This window comes from Phyllobates terribilis, unplaced genomic scaffold (genome assembly GCF_046119375.1).
Source record: "Phyllobates terribilis strain yellow unplaced genomic scaffold, ASM4611937v1 Scaffold_8__6_contigs__length_399053987, whole genome shotgun sequence".
NCBI classification, from domain to species: Eukaryota; Metazoa; Chordata; class Amphibia; order Anura; family Dendrobatidae; genus Phyllobates; species Phyllobates terribilis.
This window is the reverse complement of record NW_027362768.1, coordinates 353,316,945-353,334,377: the sequence shown is the minus strand read 5'-3', so window position 1 is coordinate 353,334,377 and position 17,433 is coordinate 353,316,945. Positions and strand designations below refer to the sequence as shown.

At 48.3% G+C, this 17,433-nt stretch overlaps 1 protein-coding gene across 1 annotated transcript; it reads right to left on the bottom strand.

Annotated features, from left to right (window-relative positions):
* Positions 1–341: 341 nt before the first annotated feature.
* Positions 342–6,233, bottom strand: LOC141157761 (dynein axonemal heavy chain 12-like). The gene is made up of 5 exons (XM_073645291.1): positions 6,216–6,233; positions 5,730–5,918; positions 4,380–4,536; positions 1,536–1,627; positions 342–524 (listed from the first exon to the last, which is right to left on the bottom strand). Exons 1-5 carry the CDS (start codon positions 6,231–6,233, stop codon positions 342–344), a joined length of 639 nt encoding a protein of 212 aa, XP_073501392.1.
* Positions 6,234–17,433: the final 11,200 nt, after the last annotated feature.

Genomic DNA, 17,433 nt, shown 5'->3' with positions numbered 1-17,433 from the left:
ATAGATCCCTCTGTCTGTAATGACTCTATATAATATAGGAGTTTCACTTTTTGTATTGAAGAACTGAAATAAATTAACTTTTTGATGATATTCTAATTTAGTGAGATGCACCTGTATATTATATACTGGAATGTGATGATATTTTATAGTATCATAAGTAAAGTAATGTCAGATTCTTAACTTTTACTGTAGCATCAGCATCTATAACTCACTGTATGAAATCATAGCAGAAGTAGCACTTGACCTCGACCCCAAGGGCCCCTGAACGGCACATGGCAGCTAGAGGCCCATTACAGATTATTTTTTTCTATTGTGAAACCTCCTTGAATCCAGGATTTTACTCACTCTTCATTCTCCAATCTGTGATTTGTCACCAGTCTATCTAGTAATATATTTGCAAAGCTTTTTGCTTTGTCAGCCAGGCCTTGCTTTAAGTCATCGCAGTCGAGGTGTACCATGGTGAAGTAAGCGCGGGTGGGCAGTCCCATGATATCTCTGGCCAGGGTGTGAAATTGTTCTATAAACTGGAATACAAATATAAATCAGTCTCGTTTACCCTTGAGATTTCTGATTTGACCCTCAATTATTATCGGACACGTTGCACCCCTCGCTCTGTAGGACTTAGGACAGTATTGATTCTAATGGGAATGGTAAGAAAATGATTCCAGCAACTTAGTCCTCGTTGCTGCGTCCACCCGACTACAGCTGTGATCAGCTTATTGTCAAGGGACCCTTCAAATGAACCAAAGGGGGTCCCCATAAAGTGAACCTGTCAGGTTCTTCAGGCATGCCAAATTCCTGCATTGACATCCACGGTATATATCTGGCAAAAATGTTTCTACCTTAAAAAACTAAACTTTTTATGTGCCGGCCGTCATATGTAAATTGGGCATGTGAAATTAAGTATTATACACCTGTCTTGGGTATCCGAGCTCTGCTTCCTTCACTTCGGTCTGCTGCCCCGTGCTGTGCTCCACGTCAGGTTTTACAGGTTATCCTGTGTAGCTCAGTGACATAATCTCCTAAATCCTATTTATGGACAGTTAGGACACACACCTCGGTCTTAGGATTGAGTTTTTAGACTTTTGTTTGGTGTGCTCCACCTTCTGCGTTAACTTTCTTCCATTCCTACTGGGTTACGCTACATCCATCCTGCAGCTCCCAAGATTCCTGAGTGCCAATTCCTTGTTGCTCATGTGCCTTCCTGCTTACCACACCAACACCCGGGGTCCGTGTGGCCACCCGGACCTGAGGCTTAGAAGATCCACCTCACCAGGTGAGACTAAGATGCCATGATTTGGGTGTGATCACAGCATCTGAGGTGGGATTTGTTTGTGGGAAGTGACGTCCCGCTGGACTAGTCCTAGATAACTTGCATATGATGAACGGCACATAAGCAGTCGATTTTTACTAGAAACATCAAAGCCAGTGTTGCTGTGCAGGGATGAGTCAATTTAACATAATGACGGTTCGAGATAATAAGCAAGAAAGTCCAATATGTAAAAAAAAAACACATTATGATCAGACATACGTACCTCTGTGTATTCATCAAAACTGTGCTCCTCGGATAAGAAAGTTTCTACTTTCTCCGCGGCTGAACCATCCACCAGCCAGCTGAAGCTTTCAACTATCAAATAATATAACACAGAATTTATAGTTGTATCTAGACTCATCTTAATGTCGGGCGGAGAAAACTTTCAAAGAGGATTATACAGCTGATCGGACATGGATTTTTGAAAGCAAGTACTCTGGCTTCATCAGGTCTAAGAGATCAATTTGATAATCTACATTTATATGGTGAAATCTAGAGACAGATCCTCTTTGAAGTGCTTGTTAGACCAATGATATATAGTATTTCTGCATGATAATGTCTGATAGATGAGGATCACACCCCTGGGAACCCCTAACACTGAGTTCAATGGCTTTTGGAAAGGTATCAGGATCAAAGCGTCCACAGGAAGATCACGCTGCAAGCGCCGGCAGGAGATTTCTGATTGTGATTGTTCCATCCCTTTAATACTAGATTCACGTCCAGCTTCCCATATGTTCCATCGCTTTAATACTTACGATTCACGTCCAGCTTACTGTATGTACCATTCTTTTAATTATTCGCGGCCAGCTTACCGTATGTACCATCCCTTTAATGATTCACGGCCAGCTTACCGTATGTACTATCCTTTTAATGATTCGCGGCCAGCTTACCATATGTACCATCCTTTTAATGACTCACATCCTGCTTTACTTATGTACCATCCCTTTAATGACTCACATCCAGATTACCATATGTACCATCCCTTTAATAACTCACATCCAGCTTACCGTATGTACCATCCCTGTAATGACTCATGTCCAGCTTACCGTATGCACCATCCCTTTAATGATTCATGTCCAGCTTACAGTATGTACCATCCTTTTAATGATTCATGTCCAGTTTACCGTATGTACCATCCCTTTAATGACTCACATCCTGCTTATCATATGTACCATGCCTTTAATGACTCACATCCTGCTTACCGTATGTACCATCCCTGTAATGACTAATGTCCAGCTTACCATATGTACCATCCCTTTAATGACTCACATCCTGCTTACCGTATGTACCATCCCTTTAATGACTCACATCCTGCTTACCGTATGCACCATCCCTTTAATGACTCACATCCTGCTTACCGTATGTACCATCCCTTTAATGACTCACATCCTGCTTACCGTATGTACCATCCCTGTAATGACTCATGTCCAGCTTACCATATGTACCATCCCTTTAATGACTCACATCCTGCTTACCGTATGTACCATCCCTTTAATGACTCACATCCTGCTTACCGTATGTACCATCCCTTTAATGACTCACATCCTGCTTACCCTATGTACCATCCCTGTAATGACTCATGTCCAGCTTACAGTATGTACCATGCCTTTAATGATTCGCGGCCAGCTTACCGTATGTACCATCCCTTTAATGACTCAAATCCTGCTTACTGTATGTACCATCCCTATAATGATTCACGTCCAGCTTACAGTATGTACCATCCCTTTAATAACTCACGTCGAGCTTACCATATGTACCATCCCTTTAATGATTTACGTCCAGCTTACGTATGTACCATCCCTTTAATATCTCAAGTCGAGCTTACCGTATGTACCATCCCTGTAATGACTCACATCCTGCTTACCGTATGTACCATCCCTTTAATGACTCACATCCTGCTTACCGTATGTACCATCCCTGTAATGACTTATGTCCAGCTTACCGTATGTACCATGCCTTTAATGATTTGCGGCCAGCTTACCGTATGTACCATCCCTTTAAAGACTCATGTCCTGCTTACTGTATGTACCATCCCTATAATGATTCACGTCCAGCTTACAGTATGTACCATCCCTTTAATAACTCACGTCGAGCTTACCGTATGTACCATACCTTTAATAACTCACGTCGAGCTTACCGTATGTACCATCCCTTTAATATCTCAAGTCGAGCTTACCGTATGTACCATCTCTGTAATGACTCACATCCTGCTTACCGTATGTACCATCCCCTTAATGACTCACATCCTGCTTACCCTATGTACCATCCCTGTAATGACTCACGTCGAGCTTACCGTATGTACCATGCCTTTAATGATTCGCGGCCAGCTTACCGTATGTACCATCCCTTTATAGACTCACGTCCTGCTTACTCTATGTACCATCCCTATGATTCACGTCCAGCTTACAGTATGTACCATCCCTTTAATAACTCACGTCGAGCTTACCGTATGTACCATCCCTTTAATATCTCAAGTCGAGCTTACCGTATATACCATCCCTGTAGTGACTCACATCCTGCTTACCGTATGTACCATCCCTTTAATGACTCACATCCTGCTTACCGTATGTACCATCCCTGTAATGACTTATGTCCAGCTTACCGTATGTACCATGCCTTTAATGATTCGCGGCCAGCTTACCGTATGTACCATCCCTTTATAGACTCACGTCCTGCTTACTGTATGTACCATCCCTATGATTCACGTCCAGCTTACAGTATGTACCATCCCTTTAATAACTCACGTCGAGCTTACCGTATGTACCATCCCTTTAATATCTCAAGTCGAGCTTACCGTATATACCATCCCTGTAATGACTCACATCCTGCTTACCGTATGTACCATCCCTTTAATGACTCACATCCTGCTTACCCTATGTACCATCCCTGTAATGACTTATGTCCAGCTTACCGTATGTACCATCCCTTTAATGATTCGCGGCCAGCTTACCGTATGTACCATCCCTTTAATAACTCACGTCGAGCTTACCGTATGTACCATCCCTGTAATGATTCACGTCCAGCTTACCATATGTACCATCCCTTTAATGATTCACGTCCCGCTTACCGTAGGTTTGGAAATGCCTGAATGGCTGGTGTAGATTGTGGCTGACGGCCTCCTTCAGCTTCAGCGCAGCAGAATCAAAGATGTAATCAGGGAGTTTGGCCTCGATGATCTGAACCGTGTTACTACCAGAAAGCCACGGCTGCACCGTCTGAATGTTCTGGACAAAGAAGAACGTTCTATAAAGTGACATGAATACTGCAGAAGTCTCTAATATAAACCCCCTGAACAGCCACCTATTATGATATAAATAAATCAAAAACTCCATACAAAGCTCCATATCCTCAGCATAGACATAGAATAAAAGCTGCCATGCTGTGTATCCTCAGTGGCCACTAATGGGAGCTTAAAGGGCATCTGTCACCCCAAAAATTCAGATTTAACCACTTATACATTTAAAGCGCACCTGTCAGCAGGATTGAGCTCAGTAAAACACATACAATGTCAGGTGGGTGCCACTACACTGATTAAAATGATACCTTAGTTGATTAAATCCGTCCTGTGGTTCTTGTGTAACCTTTACTTTCAGTTTGGAGATAATGATATGCTCGTGCTCCGAGGTGGCCTGTGCGGGGCGCTCTATCTGGTGCTCTGCTTACATATTCATCTGTATGCTCTTATGACAGCTCACTGTGCCTTCACTGACCTGCCTCCTATTTTACATAATGCATCTAGTAGTGCGGGGCTAGGTAAAATAGGAGGCAGGTCAGTGGACAATCAGTGAGCTGTCATAAGAGCATACACATGAATATGTAAGCAGAGCACCAGATAGAGTGCCCCCACACGCCGCCCCGGAGCATAAGCGTATCATTATTTCCAAACTGAAAGTAAAGATTACACAAGAACCACAGGACGAATTTAATCAACTAAGGTATCATTTTACTCTGTGTAATGTCGCCCTCTTGACAGTGTATGTGGTTTACTGAACACACTCCTGCTGACAGGTGCACTTTAATAGGGGACTGGAGTGGAGAGCCATCCCTTCATGGGGGCCCACCGGAGGATTCTCCAGTTCTCCTGTTGGCCAGTCCGAGCCTGTAAAAGTGTTCATGCTATCCAACTCTTCTACTTATAATTCTCATATATTTTTGCAATGTGTATTACAGAGTCAATATACTCGTTGTCCTATCCCTGCATGGGGGCCCACCGGAGGATACTGCTGCGGACGCTCATATACTAGGTGACAGCCAATAGCAATTGTAAATCAGCCGGTACAATATTTTTTTTTTGCTGTGATATTCCAAAATGGTGGCAGCAAATTTCCAATTTTTTTTACTGCAGTTTTTACCTGTGAGCCACACATGTACCTACTATAAAAAGTAAGTTGTCAGCATAGAAAAAAAATCCTGATACCTGAAGGGTCTTGGAGATCGGAGTTAATATAAATAGTACAACTTCTTCTACGTCCTGGCAGCTTGGATAGAAATCCATTTTCTCGTCATCAAATGTAAGTTGCATTTTGAAGACTGGTAAAAATTGCACGTCTATCAGGTCAAATAAACGGACATAAGTTTCTACAGTTTCCTGCAGAAGGTCTCTCACCTGTGGGGGGAGAAATCAGCAAGTATATATTAGTGTTTATAAGGAGAAAAAATACATGACTACGAGAGTGGTGCAGAAAACAGGGAGACGGACTGGGCCATAAGAGAAGAAAGCTGAGTGACAACATTTACTGTGGGTGGGAACTCCTTAATCCCTTCAGGACCGGATAATTGTTTGTTTTGCATTTTTTCCTTCCCTTCTTCAAAAAGCCATACATTTTTTAATTTTTCCATTGATATAGCTGCAAGAGGCTATGTAGTATGCTGTAGCTTAAACCCTTCCCAACATATGACATACTGTTATGCCATATGTCATGTTCCTGTAGATGTGCAAAATTTGGACCTGGGCCCCCAACCGCATGTTGGTCAGATGTATGGGCCCTTGTAGCGTTCTAGATCCGATAATGATGCGTGTGTTCGCCCCTGCCTTGGATGTTTCCCATCGTAGCCCCATCCTATAATAATGTCTCTCATTCTAGGCTCCTTCCTGGTATAATGTTCCCCATCCTGCGCCCCTTCCTGTTATAATATCCCCTATCCTGGGCCTCTTCCTGTTATAATATCCACCTTCTGTGTATAATACCCCCCATCCTGAGCCCCTTTCAGCAATAATGTCCCAATCCTGGGCTCCTTCCTGGTATAATGTTCTTGGTCCTGGGTCTCTTACTGTAATAATGTCCCCCATCCTGGCCCCTTCCTGTAACAATGTCCCCCATCCTGGTATAATGTCCCACATCCTATAACAATGTCCCCCATCCTAGGCCCCATTCTGGTATAATGACCTCCATCCTTGTGCCCTTCCTGGTGTAATGTCCTTCATCCTGGCCCATGTCATGGTATAATGACCCCCATTCTGGTATAATGCTCCCTATCCTGGGCCGCTTCCTTGTACAATGCCCCCCATCCTGAACCCCTCCCTTGTATAATGCTCCCCTTCCTTGTAAAATGCTCCCCATCATGAACCCCTTCCTTGTATAATGCTCCCCATCATGCGCCCCTTCCTTGTATAGTGCTCCCCATCCTGCGCCCCTTCCTTGTGTAATGCTCCACATCTTGCGCCCCTTCCTTGTATAATGCTCCCCATCTTGCGCCCCTTTCTTGTGTAATGCTCCCCATCCTGCGCTCCATCCTTGTGTAATGCACCTCATCCTAGGCTACTTCCTTGTATAATGCTCCCCATCTTGCACCCCTTCCTTGTGTAATGCTCCCCATCCTGCGCCCCTTCCTTGTATAATGCTCCCCATCATGCGCCCCTTCCTTGTATAATGCTCCCCATCCTGCGCCCCTTCCTTGTATAATGCTCCCCATCATGCGCCCCTTCCTTGTATAATGCTTCCCATCCTGCGCCCCTTCCTTGTGTAATGCTCCCCATCCTGCGCCCCTTCCTTGTATAATTCTCTCCATCTTGCGCCCCTTCCTTGTGTAATGCTCCCCATCCTGTGCCCCTTCCTTGTGTAAAGCTCCTCATCCTAGGCTACTTCCTTGTATAATGCTCCCCATCCTGGGACCCTTCCTTGTCTAATTCCCCCCATCCTGGGCACCTTCCTTGTATAATGCTCCCCATCCTGGGACCCTTCCTTGTCTAATTCCCCCTATCCTGGGCCCTTTCCTTGTATAATGCTCCCCATCCTGGGCCCCTTCCTTATATAATGCTCCCCATCCTGGGCCCCTTCCTTGTCTAATGCTCCCCATCCTTGGCCCTTTCCTTGTATAATGCTCCCCATCCTTGGCCCTTTCCTTGTATAATGCTCCCCATCCTGGGCCCCTTCCTTATATAATGCTCCCCATCCTTGGCCCTTTCCTGGTATAATGTTCTGTCGTTCTTTTCCAATACATTAAATAAACAAAAATAAATGATTCTTCTTACCTTCTTCCGCTCCCACGACATGCGACGTCTTCTTCTGTAGCTGATTTCAGTGTGCCGGCACGGGCAGCGCATGACGTCACTTCCATGTGTCACTCGTGACTGGCACGCCGACATCAGCTACCGGCCTTTGATTGTCTGGCGGCATGCATTGCAGCTCAGGGACCCGGCATGTCCCTGCGCAGCAATATACTTCAGCCGGATGTGCGTCCTCAGACTGTGGATGTGCCATAAATATATGAGATGGGAATACCACTCTGAGTCTATGTTTGACCCAGAGATACAATAATGAACATGAATCCTTATATATCACGGATCTTGCAGCCGCCTTTGCCTGGTTGGACATAAGTGTCGAGACGCAGTTATAAAAGGAATCCAATTTGTCCGCTTTAATCAACTGCAGGGCATCTTGATTGGCAAATAGATTGATCACTTTGGGGTACCAAGTGTTCAGCAACTTATCTTCTGTCTTGGCACAAGCCAAGGATACGCTGTTCCTCAGGGATTCACATTCTACAGGACCCCTGGACCTGACAAAGAATAAAGCACTTTATCATATTAAACCTGACAGGGCACACCTGTGAAGTGAAGACCATTTCCGGTGACTACCTCTTGAAGCTCATCAAGAGAATGCCAAGAGTGTGCAAAGCAAATGTGGCACCCCAGGGGTCTGGTTTTCCACAGTAATGTAATGTTATGTCTGAGAGCAGGTGGGAGGTCCTTTGGTCAGGGATCCTGTGCATGCCACACCTCCTGCCCAGTCTTGGGAGGGGAAGAACTTCCCCTGTATAAACCCGGGGCTGAGGCAGGGTGAGTCAGACAAGGAGAGTGGAGACAAGAAGCAGCATAGGAAACAGCAGAGTTACAAGGAGTCAGGGGCTGGCAGCTGCAGAGCTCGCCCTGACTAAGAAGATTCTTTACCGGACCCGGAGTCCGAGGCTGTGGGGACTAACTCCTACCCAGCAGCAGAATCCGTCAGGCAGGGGATTTCAGGTCCTCTGGCCCAGAAGCCCGAAGGCACGGTCACACGCGTGGGACCAGCACCGCCATCGTGGAGCGGAAGCCATTAGAAGGCCCCGAGTCACCGGCCATACGGGTGAGCACCACACGGTACACTCAGGGACGTGGGCTACTTACATCAGCTTCTAGCAAGGTAGCCAGAAGAGTACAGTCAGTTTGGGAGGCCTACAACTACGCCTGGCCAGGGGAGATCCCATCTGCTCAAAGACTGACCAGGCCCCGTTTGCTAGCAAGTACTCCGGGAGGGTCTGTCGTTGTTACCCGTAAAGACCCTGAACTACACCGTACCGTCTCTGAGTGGTTCCTGCTACCCCCATCATCCACGTCGGCTGCCCTGAGGCCATACCCCTCCCGTTGGGGGTTATACTATCACGCTGCACAATCCTACCACCAGCCTCAGCGGTCTGCCCTGCAGCAGCAGCTTCCTGGCTGCACTCAACGGGTGGCGTAGTCATCAACTATTTACTACTAATAGACTGCCGTCTAGTTTGACTCCCTGGGCACGGACCGGGTCACCGCCACGAGACTACAACCCTCCACTGATCCGGCTCCGGGTAGGCTCCCGCATGCGCAACGCAGCGCGACACAGGCCCAGGGGCGCGTCAACTTTGGCGTAGTCGGCAGGATTTCGTGCCCGCAACCACCGGGTACTGCGTGCCTGAAAAGCAAAGACTGTTCAAACTTACCATCCGCGAAGTTTTCCCGCCATCCGGCGCCATCTTCGACCTTCTTCCCGCCATCCGTGGAGTTTTCCCGCCATTGGACGCCATCTTGAGGACGCCGTGCGGGAAGAAGAGGGGCGTGGACTCCGAAAGCGCGCGAGAACTGAAGCCCCGCCTCACGTCCGGACGTTGCGTAAGGTCCTGGAAGGAGCCCAGCAGACTCCGACGTCACAGGAGCGCGACGGAAGGTCCTCAACCCTGACGATCCACTGCGGAGCCGCGGCCTATGGAAGAGGATCATCGCAAGGTAGGCCACGGTCCACTAGGGGGAAGGAAGATGTCGGATACGGAGGAGAGCTTCACTGCCTCAACCCCCGCCAGCGCTACCGCTGCTGCAGTTATGCCCTTCACCATGCCCTATATCCCGGGAGCAGCTTGGCTACCCCAGTACTCAGGGGAGTCACATACCCTGCATGACTTTAGAGAAAAGCTGGATAGCCTCTTCCAGGTGTACCCCCTCACAGAAGAGCAAAAAGTGAGCATCCTGGTGGCCCAACTAACCGGGGCAGCCAAAAGGGAAGTAAAATCCTGGCCACCTGGGAGGAAGACTGTCGCAGGGATACTAACCCGGCTGAAGGACACCTTTGATACCCGCACCTCAGCCGAGATTAAGCTTAGATTCTACGGGTGCAAGCAGCGAGCGCATGAGAGTATAAGGGACTATGCACTAAACCTACAAGAGGCCCTGAGGGCCATAAAGCAGACCGACCCTGATGGGGTGGGAAACGAGGACAGGCTATTGACTGAACAATTTATAGAGGGTTTATATTGCAATGCCCACCGAACCCAGTTGCGGGCAATGGCCTTACAGGATCCCCATCTGGACTTTGCACAGTTCAAGGATAGAGCTATCCGGGTGCTCCGAGAACCAGCACCGGGTGGCGTTGTTACCCACAGGCGCCCAGCTATCACTTACCACCAGGAGGCGGCGCCCTTGTCGGCAGGGCCTGTGAGAGCTGATGCGCAGGCTTTGGACAATGACCCGGCTCCAGACCTACACCATCAGGTCCAAGAGCTAGCTAAGAGCGTTGCTGCGCTAACCCGAACTGTGCAGTCTTTACAGGTTTCCACCCCAGGGAAGATCCAGCTGGCATCCGGACCGGAGGACATCCCGTGGCGTCGACCAAGGAGGACCCCACCGGCCAGAGGAAGACCCAGTGACCGATACAGCGAGGACGGACGACCCATCTGCCGCCGCTGCAATCAACCCGGACATATGGAAAGGTACTGTTCTTTAAACGGGCACAACCTGGGGTAGAGGGCCAACCCCCAGGAAAAAGATCACCAGGCCCATCGAACTGGCGCGACAGATATGTGGGAGGACGTCCAGTCTTGCCTGTGGTACTGGATGGCATTCCCATGAGTGCCCTACTGGATACCGGGTCACAGGTCACCACCATCCCGTACGTGCTCTTCAAGCAGTACTGGAATGACTCGGATATTACCCGCTACCCTGACGACGACTTGAGTATCATCGCCAGCAATGGCCAGCCCGTGCCACAGATCGGATTTAAAGAGGTGACCCTCAAAATCGGTAGAGTCGAACTGGCCGCACAGGGACTGATCATTGTAGATATTGATAAACATGAGAGTCACCCAAAAATAACTCTAGGAACTAACGTAATTGAAAATTGTCTTGCAGAGGTGATTTTCCTTTTACAGCAGGTTGCCAAGAACGCCAGCTCCGGCGAGCAGCGGGTGCTCCAGAAAGAGATCCGGGCACTGATGCAACGGCAACAAGTGGAACTCTCCGGCGGTGAGATTGGTAGCGTAAGAATGTGTGACCCTTTTCCTATTGCCATGCCCCCAAAAAGTGAAATGATGATTTGGTGCTGGGCAGCTATTGGTCTGAGAGGTAGAGATTACCAGGCAATGGTAGAACCAGTTTACTCAGACAGTAGGCCCACCATTTTGACAGCACGGGGGGTGGTCAATATACGCCATGGGAGGGTGCCCATTCGCATAATAAATATCGGGGAGAGGGAAGTGTACCTGCCCCGGTATGCCACGCTAGCCAAATTATATACCACTAATCAAAATTCTATACAATCTGTGGAACCCTTGCCTCCATCTCACCCGGAGGAAGGTAACGGCTCTAAGAAAGACATGGAGGACTGGTGTCAGCAACTACATTTGGGTACTGATTCCACTCCCTCACATCAGAAACAAGGAGTCTATCGGGTGGTTCAAGAGTATGAGAGAGTGTTTAGTAAACACCCGTTAGACTTCGGGCGAGTCAAGGGGGTAGAACACCGCATCCCCACGGGAGATCATCCTCCCATAAAAGAGAGGTATCGACCCGTACCCCCTGCACATTACCAACACGCCAAGGGGATGCTTAGAGACATGAAGGAGGCTGGGGTAATCCGGGATAGCTGTAGCCCCTGGGCAGCCCCACTAGTTTTAGTCAAAAAGAAAGACAACACCATGAGGATGTGTGTAGATTACCGGAAAATCAACCGTATCACACACAAGGATGCGTACCCCTTACCAAGGATAGAGGAGTCATTGGCTGCTTTAAGATCTGCTAACTTCTTCTCTACCTTGGATCTCACTAGCGGGTACTGGCAGGTTCCTGTAGCAGAGGCGGACCGGGAGAAGACCGCATTCACCACCCCGATGGGACTTAGCGAGTTCACCTGCATGCCGTTCGGACTCTGCAACGCCCCAGGAACCTTCCAACGATTAATGGAGTGCTGTCTGGGCCACAGAAACTTCGAGACGGTCCTGTTGTACCTGGACGATGTCATCGTATACTCCAAAACTTATGAGGACCACCTGAAACACCTGGCGGAGGTGTTCGAAGCTCTGGCGAGTTACGGCCTAAAGGTGAAACCCTCCAAGTGTCACCTCCTGAAACCAAAGGTGCAATACCTGGGACACGTGGTGAGCGCTGACGGAGTGGCTCCCGACCCCGATAAGATCACCGCAATTAAGGGATGGCCAAGCCCCTCCAGCGTAAAAGAAGTGCGGCAGTTCCTAGGGTTGGTAGGCTACTACCGAAGGTTTATTCCCGGTTTCACCAAAAAGGCAGCGCCTATGCAGGACCTCCTGATAGGCCAGTCCCGAAAGGCCAAGAACCAGAAGCCGCCCTTCAAATGGGAAGAGCTAGAAGAAGAGTCCTTCCGCCAGCTGAAGATGGCCCTCACGGGGGATGAAATCTTGGCGTACCCGGACTATAGCCAGCCCTTCATCCTCTACACCGACGCCAGTAACATCGGGCTAGGAGCCGTACTGTCCCAGATTCAGCAGGGGAGAGAACGAGTAATCTCCTATGCCAGCCGAAAACTGCGACCCACCGAAAGGAACCCCGAGAATTACAGCTCATTTAAGCTAGAGTTCCTGGCCGTGGTATGGGCAGTCACCGAGCGCTTTAGGCATTACCTCGCTTCTTCCCGGTTCACCGTATACACGGATAACAACCCGTTGACACACCTGGACACGGCAAGACTCGGTGCCCTGGAGCAGAGGTGGATGGCCCGTCTGTCCAACTACGAGTTCACAATCAAATACCGGGCAGGACGCTCCAATACTAACGCGGATGCCCTGTCCAGGATGCCCAACCTGCCGGACGAAGGAGAAGATCCGGAGGGACTGGAAGAAGTTGAACTCCCTGCGTTCCACCGTCATGGGACTATCCAGTATTCCCACCGGGTAAGGGGTAAGCAGGCTGCTACGTTGAACCCCTTACCCCACTACAACTGGGCGGAAACGCAAGACAGCGACCCTGCCGTCCGACTGGTGAAGGAGATGCTGACTCGGCCGGAGGCTCGCCTTGAACCAGACGCTCCGGAGGAAGCCAAACAACTATGGGCGGAGAAGAGTCGACTATTCCTTTACAAGGGGAAGTTGTGCCGCAGAATGGTCAACTCCCGGACGCATGAACTACTCTGGCAAGTAGTGGTGCCACGAAGAGACGCAGCCATGGTGATGGAGGCATACCACGACGGAGCTGGACACTTCGGGTGGAAAAAGCTGGAGTTCCTGCTGCGCGAGCGGTTCCACTGGGTAGGCATGAGGGGAACCATCGAGAAGTGGTGCAGAGACTGTGGCCCGTGCAATCTGAGAAGGAAGGACCGGGCCAGCCAGAAGACTCCCCTGCAGTCCATCGTCACCCGGCAACCGTTGGAACTGGTAGCCTTGGATCATGTAAAACTGACCCCAAGCAGAAGTGGCTACGTCTACGCGTTAACCATCGTGGATCATTACTCCCGGTTCTTGGTTGTCGTCCCCGTCAAGGACTTAACGGCTCAAACAGCAGCTAGAGCCTTCCAGCAGCACTTCTGCCGTCCACACGGGTACCCGGACCAAGTGCTGACGGACCACGGACCTGCCTTTGAAGCGGAGGTCTTCCAGGAATTCTGCAATCTGTATGGCTGCCGGAAGATAAGGACGACACCCTACCATCCGCAAACTAATGGACTTTGTGAAAAAATGAACCAGGTGGTAATGGATCTTCTAAAAACATTGCCCCTGGAAGAACGCAGTCTGTGGCCTGAGAAGTTGCCCGATCTGGTGGACCTATACAACCACATCCCGGTAGGTTCCACCAACTGTACCCCGGCTTACCTAATGAGGGCGAGACCTGGTAAGTTACCTGTTGACCTGGAAATGGGAGTCCTGACACCTGAGGACACTTCACCAGAAACAGACTGGGACACAGAGAGGCAGCAGCAGTACCGGAGAGTACAAGAGAGCGTGGAGCGAAGTCTCTGTCAGGCTAGGGAAAGACAAGAGAAGACTTACAACCAGTATGCTCCCGCTGTTCCCCTGGTACCCGGAGAGCAGGTCTTGAAGAGGAAAAGACGGCTCCACAAGTTGGATGACCAGTGGGAGAAGGACCCGTACACCGTACTGCCCTCAAGCCACGAGAACCCGAAGGTCTGTACCATCAGTAAAGACGGAGGGGAAACCACAGCCATTGTATCCCGGGACCACCTGAAGAAGTGTCCCGAACAACTGAGGAACCCTGAAGAAGAACAAGAAGACCATCGACCCGTAGAGGAAAGGGAAGATATGGTTAGTACCGTGCTCGGGGACTTCCCTCGGTCTTGGACTCAAGTCAATGGTGCAGTTGTGGTACCCATACTCACCTTCCTCCAACCATCATCCCAAGAACCTACGGAGCAACGGGTAGAGCTGGAAGAACAGCCGGTCCAGGAGGCAGAAGACTCCACACGAGTAGAACAGGAGAATCAACCCTCTGCTTATAGTGAGCCTGCCGTACCCCTAGTGAGACAAAGAGCCGGTAGACAGCTGCCCAGTTTACCCTTGACAGCTCCTACACCCTGTAGTTCAGGGCCAGACAGTCAGCTCCGTAGGTCCACTAGGGCCACTAGAGGCCAGTTACCCGCACGCTGGAGAATTTGAAGTGTAAAAATAGTTTTATTTATGTTTATCTGTGTATTGTTGCTTGTGTATAATTTTGTGTTTCCAGTTGTTTTTAGGAAACCTTGGTGGATTTACCGGGAATCCTTGTATATAGTTGGAGCGTAACCCAGGATGGACTAGAGACTGTTAAGGACTCGGGGTAGGACAGACCCCTACCTGGTTACGTCTCCCTGTGTTGGTGAAATGGACACCTTTGCTTTTCTTCAAAGACTGCATCCGGTTGCGGACACGCCGTAACCATCTTATGTGTTTTTCTTATAGTATTGTTATTGTTATACTTTGTTATGTTTTTCTAAATGTGTTTAGTCCCGGAGTACTAAATTTCACTAGGGGGGAATGTGGCACCCCAGGGGTCTGGTTTTCCACAGTAATGTAATGTTATGTCTGAGAGCAGGTGGGAGGTCCTTTGGTCAGGGATCCTGTGCATGCCACACCTCCTGCCCAGTCTTGGGAGGGGAAGAACTTCCCCTGTATAAACCCGGGGCTGAGGCAGGGTGAGTCAGACAAGGAGAGTGGAGACAAGAAGCAGCATAGGAAACAGCAGAGTTACAAGGAGTCAGGGGCTGGCAGCTGCAGAGCTCGCCCTGACTAAGAAGATTCTTTACCGGACCCGGAGTCCGAGGCTGTGGGGACTAACTCCTACCCAGCAGCAGAATCCGTCAGGCAGGGGATTTCAGGTCCTCTGACCCAGAAGCCCGAAGGCACGGTCACACGCGTGGGACCAGCACCGCCATCGTGGAGCGGAAGCCATTAGAAGGCCCCGAGTCACCGGCCATACGGGTGAGCACCACACGGTACACTCAGGGACGTGGGCTACTTACATCAGCTTCTAGCAAGGTAGCCAGAAGAGTACAGTCAGTTTGGGAGGCCTACAACTACGCCTGGCCAGGGGAGATCCCATCTGCTCAAAGACTTACCAGGCCCCGTTTGCTAGCAAGTACTCCGGGAGGGTCTGTCGTTGTTACCAGTAAAGACCCTGAACTACACCGTACCGTCTCTGAGTGGTTCCTGCTACCCCCATCATCCACGTCGGCTGCCCTGAGGCCATACCCCTCCCGTTGGGGGTTATACTATCACGCTGCACAATCCTACCACCAGCCTCAGCGGTCTGCCCTGCAGCAGCAGCTTCCTGGCTGCACTCAACGGGTGGCGTAGTCATCAACTATTTACTACTAATAGACTGCCGTCTAGTTTGACTCCCTGGGCACGGACCGGGTCACCGCCACGAGACTACAACCCTCCACTGATCCGGCTCCGGGTAGGCTCCCGCGTGCGCAACGCAGCGCGACACAGGCCCAGGGGCGCGTCACAGTCATCAAAGCAAAAGGTGGCTACTTTGAAGAACCTAGAATATAAGACATATTTTCAGTTGTTTCACACTTTTTTGTTAAGTATATAATTCCACATGTGTTAATTCATAGTTTTGATGCCTTCAGTGTGAATGTACAATTTTCATAGTCATGAAAATATAGAAAAATCTTTAAATGAGAAGGTGTGTCCAAACTTTTGGTCTGTACTGTATATACACATATATACAGTATATATATACACACACATATACAGTATACATATATATACACATATACAGTATACATATATAAGCACACACATATACAGTATACATATATACACACATATATACAGTATACATATATACACACATACAGTATACATATATGTATATACACATACAGTATACATATATACACACATATACAGTATACATATATACACACACACATACAGTATACATATATATACACACATACAGTATACATATATACACACACACATACAGTATACATATATACACACATATACAGCATACATATATACACCCATATACAGCATACATATATACACCCATATACAGCATACATATATACACACATATACAGTATACATATATACACACACACATACAGTATACATATATACACACATATACAGTATACATATATATACACACACATACAGTATACATATATACACACATATACACAGTATACATATATATACACATATACAGTATACACATATATACACATATACAGTATACACATATACAGTACAGACCAAAAGTTTGGATACACCTTCTCATTTAAAGATTTTTCTGTATTTTCATGACTATGAAAATTGTACATTCACACTGAAGGCATCAAAACTATGAATTGACACATGTGGAATTATATACTTAGCAAAAAAGTGTGAAACAACTGAAAATATGTCTTATATTCTAGGTTCTTCAAGGTAGCCACCTTTTGCTTTGATGACTGCTTTGCACACTCTTGGCATTCTCTTGATGAGCTTCAAGAGGTAGTCACCGGAAATGGTTTTCACTTCACAGGTGTGCCCTGTCAGGTTTAATAAGTGGGATTTCTTGCCTTATAAATGGGGTTGGGACCATCAGTTGTGTTGTACAGAAGTCTGGTGGATACACAGCTGATAGTCCTACTGAATAGACTGTTAGAATTTGTATTATGGCAAGAAAAAAGCAGCTAACTAAAGAAAAACGAGTG

Excerpts from the sequence above, each read along its gene's own strand:
- LOC141157761 (XM_073645291.1), bottom strand. Across the intron at positions 4,537-5,729 it reads CGATCTCCAAGACCCTTCAG|AACATTCAGACGGTGCAGCC; the intron begins GTATCAGGATTT and ends TTCTTTGTCCAG. Across the intron at positions 525-1,535 it reads GTTTTGATGAATACACAGAG|TTTATAGAACAATTTCACAC; the intron begins GTACGTATGTCT and ends TTTGTATTCCAG.